Below are 18,684 nucleotides of genomic sequence, written 5' to 3' on the forward strand. Positions count from 1 at the left end.
TTGCTGCTGTGAGTGGGCTTTCTCTAGCTGTGGAAAGCAGGGGCTACTCTTTGTTGGAGTGCCCAGGCTTCTCATTGCAGTGCTTCTCTTATTCTGGAGCACAGGCTGTAGTTGCCCTATGGGGGCTCTAGAGAAGGCTCAGGAGTTGCAGTGCATGGGCTTAGTTGCTCTGCAGCTTGTGGTATCTTTCTGGACCAGGTATCAAACCCATGTCCCCTGCATTGACAGGTGAATTCTTTGGATATGTGCTTTTAATTTTCTTGGATATATACCTAGGAGTGGTATTGCTGGATCCCACAGTAACACTATGTTTAATTTTTTGAGGAACTGCCAAACTGTTTCTCAAAGCAGCAGCACTAGTTCATGCTTCCACCAGCAGTGTATAAGGGTTTAATTTTCCCACATTCTCATCAACACTTATTATTGCAACCATCCTAATGGATGTGAAGTGGGGTTCTCTAAAGATTAAAAATGTTGAGAATCTTTTTACGTGCCTACTGGTCATTTATATACCTTTTTTAGAGAAATGGTTATTTTAGCCATTTAAAAATCGGATTAGTTGTCTTTCCATTGTTGAATTTTATGAGTTCTTTGTATATTCTGGCTACTAGTCCCTTATGAACACCAGTTATCGTGTATATCAAATGATACGGTCTCTTTGAGAGGTTTATAAACTGCAAGAGATGTCGCAAATTAACCAAAAGCGCTGACGAACACGGAAGGAAGAGAAGCCTACGGCTCCACGCAGGAGGTCGAGCCCCCAAGCCGCCCTGGCACAACCTGCGTTGCAACCCGGCGCCCACAGTCTCTCCACCCCACGGCGCCCCGCCCCCCGCCCTTTGACCCGCGCCGTTTCCGGTTGGAGACGTGGCTCGAGGCCGCCATCTTGGTAAGAGGCGAGTCGGCGGCGCTCCTGTCAGGGGGCAGCAGGTCCGGAGCGGCCGGTCCTCCCCTTCCCCCGATCCCAGCCCTAGCCGCAGTGGAGCCGGAGCGCGCGGGTGCGCCCCACCACCGCCGTCACCATGGTAAGACCCGAGCCGGGCTTAACTCCCGCGCCCGGCCTTGCTCGACCGTTCTCCCTGCCGCCGGCCTGTGCTGGGGCTAGAGGAGCCCCGCCCCAAGGGCCGGGAGCCGGATACTTCCTCGGGGCTCTGGGGGCTTCTCTACCCTGTGCTCGACTCCCCAGGAGATCCGAGGGACCTGACTGCAGTCCCTCTATCGTCGCGCCCACACCCCTCCCCCGCCATCTGCTAGGCACCCTCCACTGCCAGGTTCCGGGCCCCAAAGTGGGCCCGGGGTTTTTGCTCTGCAAGAACCTACCTTTTAGTGATGTGTCTTGGACCCCACGCTGCGGACCTGGCCTCTGGTGTCCAGCAGGTTCAGTGGGTGCCTCGGCGCCCCAAGCTGGGCTTCTGTCAGGGGTTCGCTTCGTTCTGTAATCAACTCATCTCTCATCCCCGGTGTTCCGTAGGCCGTGGATGTTTGAAATCTAAATCATTAGTGTTGAGGACTTTTTCTTTAGTTTGTTCGAAAAAGAGAAATAGAGGAAAGTGCATAGGGAGGCACAGAACAGGAAAGAGTAACTTCTGACAGTGATCTGGCACTAATTGTGGGACCCTGCTACCCGCATCTGTAGATCTTAGGTGTGTCCATTTGTCGGTGTGATTGGGTATACTCCGTGTATACAGCACTGGGAAGATGCGAGCCAGTTAAGCACACAGGTTTTCTGTCTTCTAGGAGCTTATAGCTCAGGTGAAGTGCGGATGTGGCATATCGGAATCAGACGTCTCAGAGGAGTGAGAAGGGGGTTATTCTTTGGGACCTGTTACTTGCCTTCACTTGAATTATCTCCGTTCTCGTCTGTGGTGGTGGTGGTTTAGTGGCTGAGTTGACTCTTTTGTGATCACATGGACTACTGGGTTCCTCTATCCAGGCAAGAATACTGGAATGGGTTGCCATTTTCTTATCCCATCCCATCTGTTGTAGAGAAGGTTAAAATTAATGTTTGTGAGAGATGAAACAAAACATAGTGCTTACTCCACTGCATCTGGCTTCATCGCTATGATTTGTGAATATTTATGAAAGCATCTTCCTACACACTTCAGAGATGACAATATAATTTGGTGCCAGTTATACTAAGTTCTGTTCACAGCCTTTTTAGATGAAAACTTGGTTGGTGAGGAGATTCAGGCTTGGGCTTTAAATCGCTGAACAGTTTTCTTCAGCTTCAGGCGTATAAATTGCATCAAGCAGGTTTGTCTCATAAAACTTTCATGTTGGACATAAAATTTCCAAAATCTCCTTTCTTTATTTCCACTAGGAGGCTTAGTATTCGGGTAGTGATTTTAAAACGACTTTCTTTTTACATCTTGGATGTACATGTAATGGATTTCAGAGTATATTATAACATTAAAAGCAAAATTAAAGGCTTTATTATATAAACCAAATGTAGATAATCTTAACAAATACCTAGTTTGTTGAAAAGTTCTTGGGAACGTCATGCTGTTTTTTTTCCCTAGTAATATTTTTAATTCATCAATAAGCAGAGAGCCCATAGGGCCCTAGGTGTTGAGTGGTAAACATAAAAACATAAATTTTGCATATTATTTGGACACTGCATATGCATACAGTTGTGTCGCATTTAAATATGCCTATAGTTCTGAATTATTTGGAACTTGGCAGGATCCAGATACCTACAGATTTGTGTACTCTGGAGAACAGCTTATCTCAGTACATTCTGCACTGTTGAGTCTTAAGGCATTATTAAGTATTTTTCTGTGTGATATTTATGGGTTCCGTTCCTTTACAAAGAGATCCCTGGACAAAGAAATGTCCAAATAGGGTAACATTTTGCAAAGATTTCTTGAATCTAAAAGCTGTATCCAAAGTTCTAAAAGTTGATCTATAATAAAATTTTCAAACATGCAGGAAAGTTGAGAGCTTTACAGTGAACACCCATGTAACCACCAGCTAGTCTGTAATTAACATTTCACTATTTTTGCTTTATCACACATCTAATTATTCATCCATCCTGTGGTCATCATTTTTTTTTTAATGCATTTTAGGGGCTTCTCTGGTGGTCCAGTGGCTAAGACTCCACACACCCAATGCAGGGGGCCTGGGTTTGATCCCTGGTCAAGGAACTCGATCCCACATGCTGCAATTAAGAGCTCATACAGCCAAATAAATAAATACATACATTTTAAATGCACTTTAAAATAAATTGTAGATATCAGTATGTAAATATTGGTTTTTGAATAGTAAATTTCCTTTAGCTTTAGTGACTGAACTTGGTGCAAAATGTCCTACACTGCAAAGTCCTAGTAGAGAAATAAAATGAACAAATGGAAAAACAAATGATTTATGATGACTTTGTTATAAAATCAAGTACAAAAAAAGATATTTTTTAAAAATCTTTTTTCTAGTTTTCATCAAGTTAATGAGAACGTGTTCTTATTTTCTTAACATTTGTCAGGTATCGTCAGTTTTTTTCCTTAATAAACTTATATTTGAATGAACTTGATATTAAGTCTCATTGTAGCCCTAATCTGTGAAGACTTTACTTATCTACAGAGTGCTATTCTTTTCTTATTTACTAAGTATGGGGAGTGAGTAAATTTATTGTAGTGATCTCATTAAATATCAGTGATCCCAGTATGTTCAGTTCCCAAGAATCATTAGTTATTAGAAAGCTAGTTTTGGGTTTCTATGTCTGAGATTGGGGCCTGGGACAGCGGGCACTGAAATCCTACATAGTAATAACAGTTCCCAGTTAGGGGGTTATTTTTTTCTTTTTCATATGCAATACAGCAGCTGCACACCTGTTGTATTCTTCATGTATCTTTTTGATTGTTGTTTCAGAGGAGAACAAAGAATGAAAATAATGTCTTGAGTTTCTGTTGATTTGCCACCTTGTTTATTGTCCAAATAGGAAGTACACTGCAGAAACTGAGAACAATGTCCCTTTATTTTTATACTCTACTACAAGTTTTTTGTTTTAGAACAGGAACTTGGTGATGAGCTTAAAACTCTCACTGAGTAACTTCAAGTTTTGGTTCTATTTTGTGCTCTATGTTTTATTGTAATCTCCCCCGATTTGATATTATCTGTAATCACTTCATGCAAGCAAGAAAGACAAAATGATCCTGTATGACAGTTGTAGAAACTAGCCATAATATGATCATAAATTATATAGAGATCATCATTACAGTGAATTACAAAGAACAGAGTTACCGGCTAATTGTGAAAGTGAGGAATACTGAAGCATTTAAGGGTTCAAGGAAGTCTTTGACTTTTTTCTTTAGGGAATTGTTCATATTTTTCCTGTTATTTTTGGACCTCTATTGCTAGTGGAGATGAAGGGATGATATGGCAGCTATCTGACACACATATTCTATAAACATATATATGATTTGTTTTGGTTAGGCAGTTTGCCTTTTGGCAGCTTAATATTAATGCAAAACATGGTTCCAAAGTAGTTATCACTGGAGTGGTGGGTGTGAAATGGAGGCATTGCAAATTTTCTGTTGCTATAATTTTCAGATGCTTAGAGTTACAGTATCATAAAGATGCAAAGGCACTTTCACATAAACTAACCTTTATTTTGGGCTTCCCTGGTGGTTCAGAAGGCCGATAATCCACCTGCAATGCGGGAGACCTGGATTCGATCCCCAGGTTTGGGAAGATACCCTGGAGAAGGGAATGGCTACCCACTCCAGTATTCTGGCCTGGAGAATTCCATGGACAGAGAAGCCTGGCAGGCTACAGTCCATGGGGTCACAAAAAGTTGGACACGACTGAGTGACTTTCACTTCACTTCACTTCAACCTCTATTTTAGGTGTATTTCAAGAAGCAATTAAGTGACATCCAACGTAATATAATTAGTGGTAGAGGCAGAACAGAAATCTAATTATCCAGCTTTCTTTACTCAAAGAACTTGGATAGGAGAGTGTTGTTATTTAATCCAAAAACAAATGATGATATATTCAAAGTATTTTAAGTATATTAAGAGAAAAGTTGTCTAACAAAGTTTAACCTATTGGGGAATTCTATTTTTTAAAACAATCCTGAGGAGATCATCTCCAAAACTCTGGGCCCAGAGGGACTCCCTTGGTGATCCAGTGGCTAAAACTCTGTGCTCTGGATGCAGGGGGCCTGGGTTTGATCCCTAGTCAGGGAACTAGATCCCACATGTTGCAACTAAGATCTCGCATGTTGCAAGGAAAATTAAAAAAAAAAAAAATCCCTTGTCAGCTAAGACTTGGCACAGGCAAATAAATAAATACTAAAAAAAAAAAAAAAAGCAAGAACTCTTGAAAGTTTGTTTTAGGTCTAGATGCTCTTTTCCAAAAATGTAAAAAACAAGTAAAATAACTGTATAGAGAATCATACTATTCACTGTTTCCCAAAGAAAATCAGGTCAAATTACAGTAGAAAAAATTAACCTACCTTTTAGTATATACTGTTTTAATAATTGGTAAACACTGATGTGAAGAGAAAATTATTTCAAGGCATTTAAGAAGATGAATGTTGACTTAGAATAGGTTAAATTTATCTTGTTGACCATACCTTCCAACCAAGTTATTAACTGCTGCGTTAACATGAATAATAGTGAATAGAAACCTATGTCAACTTTGTGGAAACTGTGATTGTGATGTCATGTGTGTTTTGAAGTTGAGAGTCATACTCAGTCTTGGGCACTTGGGTCCTGCTTTGGGAGCCTTATTTGCTGTGTCTGAACAATGGAATGACTCAAAGAGAGGACCTACTATTTTACCCTACTGTTCCTTCATCTTTACATACTCAAGTTTCCTGATTGATCAAAGCATAATTTAAGTAGTGTTTCTTCCATCAAATCTTCATGATCTTGTGAGCTAGAAGTAATCTCTTCTTCCTCTGAATTCCCATAGTGCATTATTTTACACATTCTGCCTAGTTTGTGTCTTATCCCTGCTAGGCTTCTGCTGCCCTTTTTTCCGAGGTGTAATTACATAGAGCATATTTTCATGTTTACAGTATAATAATTTGATATTTGTATGTATTGTGAAATGATCATCAAAATAAGTCTAGTTAATGCCACCATACATAGTTAGAAAATAACTTATTTTTCTTGAGATAAGAACTTTTGAGATCTTACTAGATTTCTTAAGAATGCTAGTCCTACTGATTTCCTCACTGTATTCCCAGAGAGCATCTAGTATGTATAGTAGGTATCCAATAAATAATTTTTTAGTTAATTCTTATAGTAATATAGCCAAAATGGAGATTGCCAGTACCTGTAATTAGCCTTTGACCATGCCCAGTTGATAAAGCAAAGTGAATGGATTGCCACCCTCCATAGCATACATCTTTCTGGTCATAGGTTGTCTTTAATTTCTTTTTCCCTTTAATGTTGCCTTGATGTTAATTTTTACCTAAACTCTTATCTGTATGGTATGGAGGTCTTTTGAATTCTAGCTGCCTGAGAACTACCCTGAAGCCTATAAACATTGTTTCTAATAGAGTTACTGTTATTAGATATATTAGATATGGGCTTTGCAGTTAAGCAGCATATTTATATAGGTCTGAAGGTTTGGTCTGAGCAATCCTTCTCTGGGTAGATTTTTTACTTCAAGTGTTTAAATTGTGCTGTGCTTAGTATTTCTACTGTGGCTTATTTTATTCTTCAAAACATTGTAAAATTCTCGGGTGGGGGAATCATACTTTCTAGGACTGTGATTCTCAGCCTTTTTTTGGTGAGGAGGGCCTTTGTAAGTATTAAATTTATAATGTGCTCCCATTTATTAGTAGTATTTCTCACTGCATAAAGTGATTTCTCTATGGATCATCTGAGAATTACTACTCTAGAGGTTCTATGAATTTTCTGACATTAAAGGTAAAATTTTTTAGGGAATGTGTGTCCATTTTTAATCTGTTAAAATATTGCCAAATCCATAAAGGTAAAAATCCATTGCTTTGAAATGACAAAGTTTTTAATAAGATTACTTTCTTGGCAAGTTTATTATTAATAATGATGCTGCTTTACCTTTTGAGTATATGTGGTATAAGTTGTATAGTGCTCTGGCTTACAGTTTTATTATACTCATTTGGTCCTCATAATAACTTGTGAGATTGTCAGATGATGCTCCATTTTCTAAGGGAGGAAACTGAGGCTGAGAGGTTGAAACATAACTTAAATCAGACAGATAGTAAACTAGGATCCAGATCGTCTCACTTCTAATCTTTTAACTTTCCTGGTATATTAACTTGATTCTTTGCAAATTTAGAACACTATTTCTAATTCACATAGTCTTTGGGAAAAGAAGAAACCAATGTGAGATCATCTCAAATATAAGGAAATTCTTCATTTTCCTGATGAGAATATTAAGGAAACCTTTTTGGAGTATATAAACTTTTAGGACTGTAGCACAAATATTTAAAGTATTTAAAAATTTACTGATGTTCTTAAAGTATTTAATAATTTACTTAAATATACTGTTGATTTTTTAATTATTTTTTTGTCTTTTGTTTTTGTTTTTTCCCGTTTATTTTTATTAGTTGGAGGCTAATTACTTTACAATATTGTAGTGGTTTTTGCCGTACATTGACATGAATCAGCCATGGATTTACATGTGTTCCCCATCCTGAACCCCCCTCCCACCTCCCTCCCCATCCCATCCCTCTGGGTCATCCCAGTGCACCAGCCCCGAGCACTTGTCTCATGCATCCAACCTGGACTGGCGATCTGTTTCACAACTGTTGATTTTTTTTTTTTTTTTTACAACTGTTGATTTTTAAATTGAAAAATAATTCATTTTTTTCTGTTCTTATGTTCATGAAACTGTTTATCCAAATTCTTCACAGGCATCATTGTCACTAGGTGTGCTTTTTGAATTACAGTTTTCTATAACTTTTATACATACAATTTTTAATATTAGCACTTTTTTAATCCATATATCATATTGATACTTTTGGAAACTTTATTATGAGTCATAAAAACCCATTTGTATTACAGTAGAGCAGTTGATTTTAAAAGAAATATTTATTGGGAATTCCTTAGCAGTCCAGTGGCTGGAACTCTGAGCTTTCACTGCCAAGAGCCCAGGTTCAGTCCCTGATTGGTGAACTATTTTAAAATCCCGCAAACCACATAGTACAGAAAAAGAAAAAAAAATCATTACTGACATCCAGCACATGAAATTGTGAGTTCTGATCCTCAGGATAATTTATAAATCAGATGACCTTTTATTAGTACATGTAAAACTAGCACAGTTTGAGACGGAGGATAAAATCTACCCTACACAATTCATTTAGATGTTCAATGTAAACTAATTGAGAGAAAATTTTTAATATGAAAGACTGCAGAAGAATTTGAATCTATACAGCTGTTTTTTTTTTATGATAAATATTCCTTGTTTAAAAAATACTTTTAATGGATATGTCATACCTTAAATTTATCAATAGTTTCTTAATGTCATTAACTGTTCATTCCCTGTTCGTATTTTCCCATTTGTCTTATAATTTTTTTAAACAGTTGTTTGAATCAGGATTCAAATAAGATTATACATTGTGATTGGTTAACATGTCTCTTAAGTCTCTTTTAATCTATGGGTTTGCCCTCCATTCCTTTTTTTATTGAGATATAATTCACATACCATAAAATTCAGCCTTTTTAAGTGTATAATTAATTGATTTTTAGTATACTCACATAGGTTTTGCAGCCATCATCCATAAGGTTAGAATATTTTCATAATCCCCCCCAAAAATCCCATACTAATTATCAGTCACTTTCCATTTCCCCTTTCCCAGCCCCTGGTAACCATTCATCTACTTTCTTTCTCTGAATTTGTTTATTCTGAATGTTTCATGTAAATGGAATCATGTGAGATGCCTTTTGTATCTGGTTTCTTTCATTTAGTGTAATATTTTCAAAGTTCATCCATACTATAGCATATTCTTCATTCCTTTTTATAGCTGAATAATAGTCCATTGTTTAGATGTATCACATTCTGTTTATCCATTCATAGGTTGGTGGATATTTGGGTTTTCACTGTTTATTTACTTATTTAAATACACAGATTTTTAGTTTTTTTGGCTCTGCCTTGTGACTTCCAGGATCTTTGTTCCCTGACCAGGGATGGAACATGGGTCATGGCAGTGAAAGTGCCAAATCCTAACCACTGGACTGCTGGGGAATTCCTGGTTTTCACTTTTTATTATGTATTAGGTATTTTGAATAATGCTGCTATGAACATGTGTACAAATTTTTATGTGACATAGCTCTTTTATGAGGGCTCATATTGGGACAGAAATCTTACTTTATTTGGATATATGTGTCATATAAATAAAATATGACACAATCAAAGACATACCTGCTTATCACTCATAAACTAAAGCAGCAACTACCTTTTCTTTTTTCTTTTTCTGCCAGAAATATGCAGATGGTTGAAACATGAACCTCATGTGATAAAAACTAATGTGAAAGCAAATTTTTGAGTATATTTGGTTTTATTCTTCTAAACAAGTCTAAGTCTCTTGCCTGGTGATAATTTTAGGTCAGTTTCTTCTCCTTCAAGATTAAGGTATTACTATGTGTATACCAGGGCTTCCCTGGTAGCTCAGCTGGTAAAGAATCCGCCTGCAATGCGGGAGACCCCGGTTCAATTCCTGGGTCAGGAGGATCCCGTAGAGAAGGCTATCCACTTCAGTATTCTTGGGCTTCCCTGGGGGCTCAGATGGTAAAGACTCTGCCTGCAATGCAGGAGAACTGGGTTCTATCCCTGGATCAGGAAGATCCCCTGAGGAGGACATGGCAACCCACTCCAGTATTCTTGCCTGGAGAATCCCTGTAGACAGAGGAGCCCGGTGGGCTACAGTCCATGGGGTTACAAGGAGTCGGACATGACTGAACGACTAAGCACACGTGTGTACCAAGAATTAGAGGAGTCCTTGCCCTTTTTTGAAGAAATCTTTCTTTATTTCACACTATTAAAGACATGAATGGGGACAGTGTGGGGAATATAGTCTATAATTATGTAATATTTTTGTATGGTAACAGATGGTGACTAGGTTATCATGGTGAACATTTTAAAATGTATAGAAATATGGAAGAACTATGTTGTATACGAGAAATCAGCGTAGTGTTGTAGGTCAGTTATACTTTAAAAATAGCCAATATAATACTGTAAAGCAATTATCCTCCAATTAAAAATAAATAAATTTAATCTTATTGTTAAAAAAACAAACTCATAGATCAGATTTGTGGTCACCAGTGGCAGGGACTGGTTGGCGGCGGGGGGTGGGGAGGGAGATTGGATGAAGGTAGTCAAAAAAAGTGCAAACTTCCAGTTATAAGCTAAGTAAGTACTGGACATGCAGTGTACAATATGATCAATATAACTAACAGTGCTGTATCTTATATATATGAAAGTTGTTAAAAGAATAACATCACAAGGGAAAAAAGTTTTTTTTCTATTTGTTTTTGGCCATGCCAGGCAGCTTACAGGATCTTAGTTCCCTGAGTAGGGATCAATTTGGGTCCTTCACGGTGAAAGTGCCGAGTTCTAACCACTGGACCATGAGGGAATTCCCTTTTTTATATTTTTTTAATGTTGTACCTGTATGAGATGATGGATGTTCACCAAACTTATGATGTGTATAAGTCAAATCATTATGCTGTACACCTTAAACTTTCAGTGCTGTATGTCAATTATATTTCAGTTAAACTGGAAGAAAAAAGTAAAATTAAAGGCATGAAATCACCATATACACTTAAAATACCTTGTAACTTTATATGTGAATTCTACCTCGATAAAGCTGAATTTAAAAAAAAATTCTATAGCAACAACAGCAACAAAATAATAAAGACATGGAGTGGAAGATTTCTTTGAAAAGAATGGGTCATAACCTTGTTGCATTTTTATTCTTTTTGGGGAATCTTTTACTCCCCTCAGTATATCTTCTTGCCTCTTGCCTGGGTGGTAACAGCAACCTCCCAAGTAGTTGTGATGGTGAATGATACATTTCTTAAGTACAAAACTATTTATTTATTTTAAAAGATTATAAGTATTTTGGGGAAAGATGACTGTTCTGGGACTTTTAAGCTAGCTTATTTACCACTTTTGAAGTAATCAACTGTAATTTTTATACTCTACTTTTCCATATGTCTAAAATATCATCTTATATTTTTAAATATAAGATATAAAATATATTTTTTATATTTTACAGATATAAAAATATATTTTAGACATACAGGGGCTATTTTAGGGGCTTCCCTGGTTATCTCAGCTGGTAAAGAATCCACCTGTGATGCAGAAAACCCTAGTTCGATTCCTGGGTGGGGCAGATCCCCTGGGGAAGGGACAGACTATGCACTCCAGTATTCTTGGGCTTCCCTGGTGGCTCAGACAGTAAAGAATCCGCCTGCAATGTGGGAGACACTCCAGTATTCTTGCCTAGAGAATTCCCATGGACAGAGGAGCCTGGCGGACTGCAGTTCCTGGGGTCGCAAAGAGTCAGGCGTGGCTGAGTGACTAAGCACACGTATTTTTAAAGGGATATAGTTTACAAAGCAAGATTCTTCCTGAAAGTATTTATTTATGAGGTAGAACTACTTAAAAAAAAAACAACAAACTTTTGAATTCTATACTACATAACTTTATGCCAGCATAATTAAGGTAAGTTTCAACATAGAATTGATAGATTCAGTAGCATAAAATTGTATTACTCTCTTATATGTGTGTCTTTCTAAACTTGCAGTTGTTATTTGGGAAATAGAGCAGTTGATAGGATTTATTCTTGAGATCTCATGTGAGAAAATTTGCACAGTGTTCATGGGAAGTAAATCAATCAGTAAAAATAAAGATCTGTTTGGTAGAGGAAAGTTATTTGTGCAAGATATAGGTCAAACAGTTTTCACTATAAATTGTTTTTACCTAACTGCTTGGACATTAAGTGTGATGGTAATTATCTCCCAAATACCCTGATGACCTATTCTTGATGAATAAGGACATTATGTTCTCCTGTAATCACTGTAAAACATATTCATGTTTTGAAACTAAAAGAATATCTACTCAAATTGACTAACTTGTGTTTTTTCGAGCTGCTCACCTGTAGAGGAAAGATTTCTGTAAAACTGAGGAGCCTGACCAATAGAATGTTGGTATTTCAGAAGTTGTATCCTACTTTTGAGGCTTCCAATATGTGTAAATAGTCTTTCTGTTACTTGTCCTTATAAACTTCTGGGTTCCTGCAATGAAGAGACTATTAACACTGCACTTAATTTTCTTAATACTCTGCTAATGACGTTTGGTTGTATCTTCTTTGGTGCTTTGTTTTGTTTAACGAAATGCCAGACTCTGAAAAAAAGGCTGTTGGTCTTGATCATTGCCCAGTGTCAAAACCTGTGTGAAACATTGAGCCACTTAGTTTTTCATTTTACAGATTGTGTGTCTGTAGGTAAGTTAGTGTGGGTTAATCAAAGAGCAGAAGATAAATTTAAACTCACTAGATTGGTTCCGTATTTTAGGTAAAAATGAAAGGAAAGTTTTGGGGCCTTGTATAAGTATTCAGCCTGCCTGATCAGACCTCTGTAGAAATTTCTGTTTTTCCTTAAAAAAGTTTAAGCTATTTATGGGTCTGCCAAAGCAGAGAGCAACCCAGTTTTGAGTCACAAGTGAGTGAAGTTGCTTAGTCGTGTCCAACTCTTTGCAACCCCATGGACTGTTGCCTACCAGGCTCCTCTGTCTGTGGAATTTTCCAGGCAAGAATACTGGAGTGGGTTGCCATTTCACAGAGGACCCATTAATAATGTGTGTAGACTTAGAAAAAATTATTTCTTTACTAAGTTTTTCTCTAGGTGTGTTACTGAAAAATAGGAGTAATAGCTTCATTTTCCTATACTTCACCTTTATCTTATGAATGACATAGTATAATTAAAAGAGCAATGAAGTAGAGTCTGAAAGTCAGCATTCTAGTAGTAGTTATATCACTAAATAACTGAGAGTGGCATCCTGCGGATCTGAGGATGTTGAGAAAACACATGTAATAAAATGATTAGTACCTATTTACATATTCCTTGCAGGTGCTGTTGGCAGCAGCGGTCTGTACAAAAGCAGGAAAAGCTATTGTTTCTCGACAGTTTGTAGAGATGACTCGAACTCGGATTGAGGGCTTGTTAGCAGCTTTTCCAAAGCTCATGAACACTGGAAAACAGCATACATTTGTGGAAACAGAGAGTGTCAGATATGTTTACCAGCCTATGGAGAAATTGTACATGGTACTGATCACTACCAAAAACAGCAACATCTTAGAAGATCTGGAGACCCTAAGGCTCTTCTCAAGAGTGGTAAGAGTCCTGTAATACTGGGTTAAGGTTTTTGGATTTTAAGTTTTTTGTGTGAAACTATTTTCCCCCAAAGCATCTGATGCTTATTATTTTGCGTGTTCTATGCACCTAGTCCCTGTCCCAGCATCTTATGTCACATCTCCTTTTACTGGATTCCTAAGACTGTAAATACTACAAAGGAGAGTATGAAAATTGCTCTTTTGTTTCCCAGTTCTCTAGCAGTGACTATAACCTGCCCTTGTGGTTCTGACACTTGTTTGGCCATATTTTTAGATAATAATCTTCTGATGAGATTTGTTGATGTAGCCACAAACATACAAAGGCTTATGCCAAAGACTTGCTTAAAGAGTAGTGAAAGGAGCTAGTAAAGCGATTCAGGCATACTGAAATTTATGTATTTTACAGGATAAGAATTGGAAAGCATAACTGCTGACACATTCTAAATATTTCTTTTCCATTGTTCCCATGATTAGATTCCTGAATATTGCCGAGCCTTAGAAGAGAATGAAATATCTGAGCACTGTTTTGATCTGATTTTTGCATTTGATGAAATTGTTGCCTTGGGATACCGGGAGAATGTTAACCTGGCACAGATCAGAACCTTCACAGAAATGGATTCCCATGAGGAGAAGGTGTTCAGAGCAGTCAGAGAGGTAAACAGGGTCTTCTTTGAGACTGCTGGTTTGTGTCTTTCTTTTAGGCTTCTCTGTTTGACTTTCCTTTTTTTATTTGCTAGTCTGGTCTGAACTCAAAGCTGCATCCAAGTATGTCTCTTTTTGTAGACTCAAGAGCGTGAAGCCAAGGCTGAGATGCGGCGTAAAGCAAAAGAATTGCAGCAGGCCCGAAGAGATGCAGAGAGACAGGGCAAAAAAGCACCAGGATTTGGGGGCTTTGGAAGCTCCACAGTGTCTGGAGGCAGCACGACTTCTATGATCACAGAGACCATCATTGAAACTGATAAACCAAAAGTGGCACCCGCACCAGCCAGGTATAATCTAGTGTAATCACCTAGAATACAGTTCTAGAATGGCAGATGAAGGCTATATGTGTGTATCTCAGAGCAATCTGATTTCTAGGCAAACTATAAATAACGAGTGCCTTGATAAAGTAAGAGTAATATTAAATTTGGCTGCATATTGATAATATGGGGATAAGGGAGAAATCTGATTGTGGTGTTTTTCCTTTTGTGTGAAAGAGAGTTCTTTTACAGATTTTACCATGAAGCTCAGTTTCCTATGAGAGTTGCCTTATATTGGAAGAGAAGTTATTTAACTGTTTAAGGGACACATACTTTTAATCTAGTGTTCATAAATGGATTTCAGGGAGAATCTAAACTACCTAAAATTATATGAAAAAGTTTGTTTGTACATATTTATCTGGATAGAAGGTACAAAGTTTTCCTCAGGTCACACATGCTTATCAAAGTATACCTTTGGTCTTTGGTTACTTGAACCTTATGTGGTTCTTCTCTTTGTTTGTTTTTTGGTCATGCCCCTATAGCATGCAAGATCTTAGTTTCCCAACTAGGGAGTGAACCTGTGCCTTGCACTGGAAGCACAGAATCCTAACCACTGGACCACCAGAGAATCTCTGAAACTTACATGTTAATAGTAATCCATCTGCCAGTTCGAACAAGAAATAGTTTAGTGGTCCACTAAACACTAGGAAACTTTAGTTTTTCCCTTGAGGTATTCACATTTCTCTTAAAGAACAGCTTTAGGGAAAGCTTTAGTGATAGGGAACTATTAGTTTTTAACTGTTTAAATTATATGTGTATTTTTTCTTATTTTTGCATTCTTCCACTTAGACCTTCAGGCCCTAGCAAGGCTCTGAAACTGGGAGCTAAAGGAAAGGAAGTAGATAACTTCGTTGACAAATTGAAATCTGAAGGTGAAAATATCATATCCTCCAATATGGGCAAGCGTACCTCTGAAGCAACCAAAGTGCATGCTCCACCCATTAATATGGAGAGGTGAGTGGTAACTTTTTCAGTAGGAACAGACCACATGGTGTTAAAAATTTTTTTATCTCAATACTTTATAAATTCTTTTTGTGTTTTTTAATCTTTCCAGATTTAAAAGACTTAAGAGTATATTCTAAACAGCAGGGTTCTACTGTATATTATCACACAGGGAACTACATTCAGTATCCTTTGATAAACCATAATGGAAAGGAATATGAAAGAATAAATACATATGTATACCTGAGTCACTTTGCTGTACAGTAGACATTAAACACAACATTGTAAATCAGCTACACTTCAGTAAAATTTTAGGTGTTAACATGAGCTATTCCCCCTCTGCCCTCTTCGAACCATAATGGGGGACTCTTAGCCATCTGTTTTCTGTTTAGAACTTAACCTTTCTACCAACTCTGTGGTGGTTAAATTAAACAAAAAATAATTTTTCTTCATGCTTAGTTTATACTTTGTCTCTTAAAATGGACTTGAATTAGAATACTAGAACAATGATTAGCTCTGTACTATATTTTGGCATGTCTTTCTCTAATTAGGACAAAAATTATAAATATCTTTAGTAGCAAATTAATGTGTTATTTTTGCTTTTTTGTTTGTTTTGTTATTTTTCTTTTTAAGTATTTAAAGCCAGTATAGAATATTTTGATTTGTCTCTTATCTCAGGACTATGGTACTGGTTGGTAACATTTTTTTTTCCCCAATTATTTTTATTAGTTGGAGGCTAATTACTTTACAGTATTGTAGTGGTTTTTGCCATACATTGACATGAATCAGCCGTGGATTTACATGTATTCCCCGTCCTGAACCCCCTTCCCACCTCCCTCCCCATCCCATCCCTCTGGGTCATCCCAGTGCACCAGCCCTGAGCACTTGTCTCATGCATCCAACCTGGACTGGTGATCTGTTTCACACTTGATAATGGTTGGTAACAGTTTTAAGTGGTAGTTACCAAGTTCACATTTTCATGACTCAGATTTCTTGTCTTGAAGCCCAGACTTTCTACTGTTACTGATGGTTTTGAGGTCAGGTGAAAAATGAGTCTCGGAGGATACCTCTATCACGTGTGCTTCAAAGAGGAGTGTTTTGTGTGTCTTATTTTATATGAAATGAACAGGGTTTTGTTGGGATAAATCTTTTAAATCACTAAAGCTCCTGTGTTATTCCTAGTGGTTGCTCTGAGGGAGACAGGTTTGATACTATTTTAATAAGATATTGGAGACTATCGTGTACTAGACAGAGCTTGAAACTCTTTTCTGAATGTTGGAATACTTCTTGAGCAAATGCTTATGAAGGTAAATGACACCATGCATTGTCTTTAAGATACAGGTCTCTGTGGTCTTGAGTCTCATGCTTTTGTTTCTGGGAAGACTTAGAGGTTGGAACAGAATAAAGTAGGACGCCAGCATAGTGTTTTAAACCACTGCAGTTCACCCAGCTAAAAACTGTTTTAGTGAGGAATATGGATAGATTGTACTTAAAAATGGCTCTTAGCAGCAGTACCTTTTATTTTATTTATTTTAAAAACTAGATTATACTATGGCTGATTCATATCAATGTATGACAAAACCCACTGAAAAAAAATAAATAAATAAAAAATAAATAAATAAAGGAGAAATTGAAAAAAAAACAACAAAAAGAAAAAAAAAACAAAACTAGATTATACATTCATGTAGTTGTTCAAAATTCAAAAGGTTCAAAGGATGTTACACTAAAACTTCTTCCCACCCAGCCATTCACGGTTCTCTCTTCAGATGCAACTAGCATTAACTGGTTTTTGTGTGTATCTTCCAAGAGAGATAGTGTATGTATAGATGAATAAAAATATGGTGTAATTCTGTTTTTCTCTTGTTATATATAAGTGGTGGTGTACTTGACACATTTCCACTTGCTTTTTTCACTGCAGTTCAGTCGCTCAGTTGTGTCCAATTCTTTGTGACCCCATGGACAGCAGCACACCAGGGCTCCCTGTCTATCACCAGCTCCCGGAGTTTACTCACACTCACGTCCATTGAGTCGGTGGCCCCATCCAATCGTCTCATCCTCTGTCGTCAACTTCTCCCTTCAGTCTTTGCCAGCATCAGGGTCTTTTAAAATGAGTCACTTCTTTGCATCATGTGGCCAAAGTATTGGAGTTTCAGCTTCAGCATCAGTCCTTCCAATGAATATTCAGGACTGATTTCTTTTAGGAATGACTGGTTGGATCTCCTTGCAGTCCAAGGGACTCTCAAGAGTCCTCCAACACCACAGTTCAAAAGCATCAATTCTTCAGTGGTTAGCTTTCTTTATGGTCCAACTCTCACATCCATACATGACTACTGGAAGAACCATAGCCTTGACCAGACGGACCTTTGCTGACAAAGTAATGTCTCTGCTTTTTAATATGCTGCCTAGCTTGGTCATAACTTTTCTTCCAGAGAGTAAGCATCTTTTAATTTCATGGCTGCAGTCACCATCTGCAATGATTTTGGAGCCACCAAAAATAAAGTCAGCCACTGTTTCCACTGTTTCTCCATCTATTTGCCATGAAGTGATGGGACTGGATGTCATGATCTTAGTTTTCTGCATGTTGAGCTTTAAGCCAACTTTTTCACTCTCCTCTTTCACTTTCATCAAGAGGCTCTTTAGTTCTTTGCTTTCTGCCATAAGGGTGGTTTCATCTGCATATCTGAGGTTATTGATATTTCTCCCAGCAATCTTGATTTCACCTTGTGCATCATCCAACCCAGCATCTCTCATGATGTACTCTGCATAGAAGTTAAATAAGCAGGGTGACAATATCCAGCCTTGACGTACTCCTTTCCTTATTTGTAACCAGTCTGTTGTTCTATGTCTGGTTCTAACTGTTGCTTCTTGACCTACATACAGATTTCTCAGGAGGCAGGTAAAGTGCTCTGGTATTCCCATCTTTTGAAGAATTTTCCAGTTTGTTATGATCTACACAGTCAAAGGCTTTGGCATAATCAATAAAGCAGAAGTAGATTTTTTTCTGGTATTCTCTTGCCTTTTCTATGATCCAACTGATGTTGGCAGTTTGATCTCTGGTTCCTCTGCCTTTTCTAAATCTAGCTTGAACATCTGGAAGTTCATGGTTCACATACTGTTGAATCCTGGCTTGGAGAATTTTGAACATTATTTTACTAACATGTGAGATGAGTGCAGTTGTGCGGTAGTTTGAACATTCTTTGGCATTGCCTTTCTTTGGGGCTGGAATGAAAACTGACCTTTTCCAGTCCCGCGGCCACTGCTGAGTTTTCCAAATTTGCTGGCATATTGAGTGCAGCAGTTTCACAGCATCATCTCATCTTTTAGGATTTTAAATAGCTCAGCTGGAATTCCATCACCTCCACTAGCTTTGTTTGTAGTGATGCTTCCTAAGGCTCACTT

General features: G+C 37.7%; 1 protein-coding gene across 1 annotated transcript in view; it reads left to right on the forward strand.

Moving 5' to 3' along the window:
• The first annotated feature begins 863 nt into the window (after window positions 1-863).
• The window catches only part of ARCN1 (archain 1), a 30,015-nt gene continuing 12,194 nt past the window's right edge, over window positions 864-18,684 (forward strand). The window contains exons 1-5 of the mRNA XM_043900642.1: window positions 864-1,025; window positions 13,062-13,325; window positions 13,799-13,978; window positions 14,108-14,313; window positions 15,133-15,297. Of these exons, the coding sequence (XP_043756577.1) occupies window positions 1,023-1,025; window positions 13,062-13,325; window positions 13,799-13,978; window positions 14,108-14,313; window positions 15,133-15,297 (818 nt within the window). The 5' untranslated portion in view covers window positions 864-1,022. The remainder of the gene's footprint in view (window positions 1,026-13,061; window positions 13,326-13,798; window positions 13,979-14,107; window positions 14,314-15,132; window positions 15,298-18,684) is intronic.

This window comes from Cervus elaphus, chromosome 1 (assembly GCF_910594005.1).
Source record: "Cervus elaphus chromosome 1, mCerEla1.1, whole genome shotgun sequence".
Classification (NCBI taxonomy): Eukaryota; Metazoa; Chordata; class Mammalia; order Artiodactyla; family Cervidae; genus Cervus; species Cervus elaphus.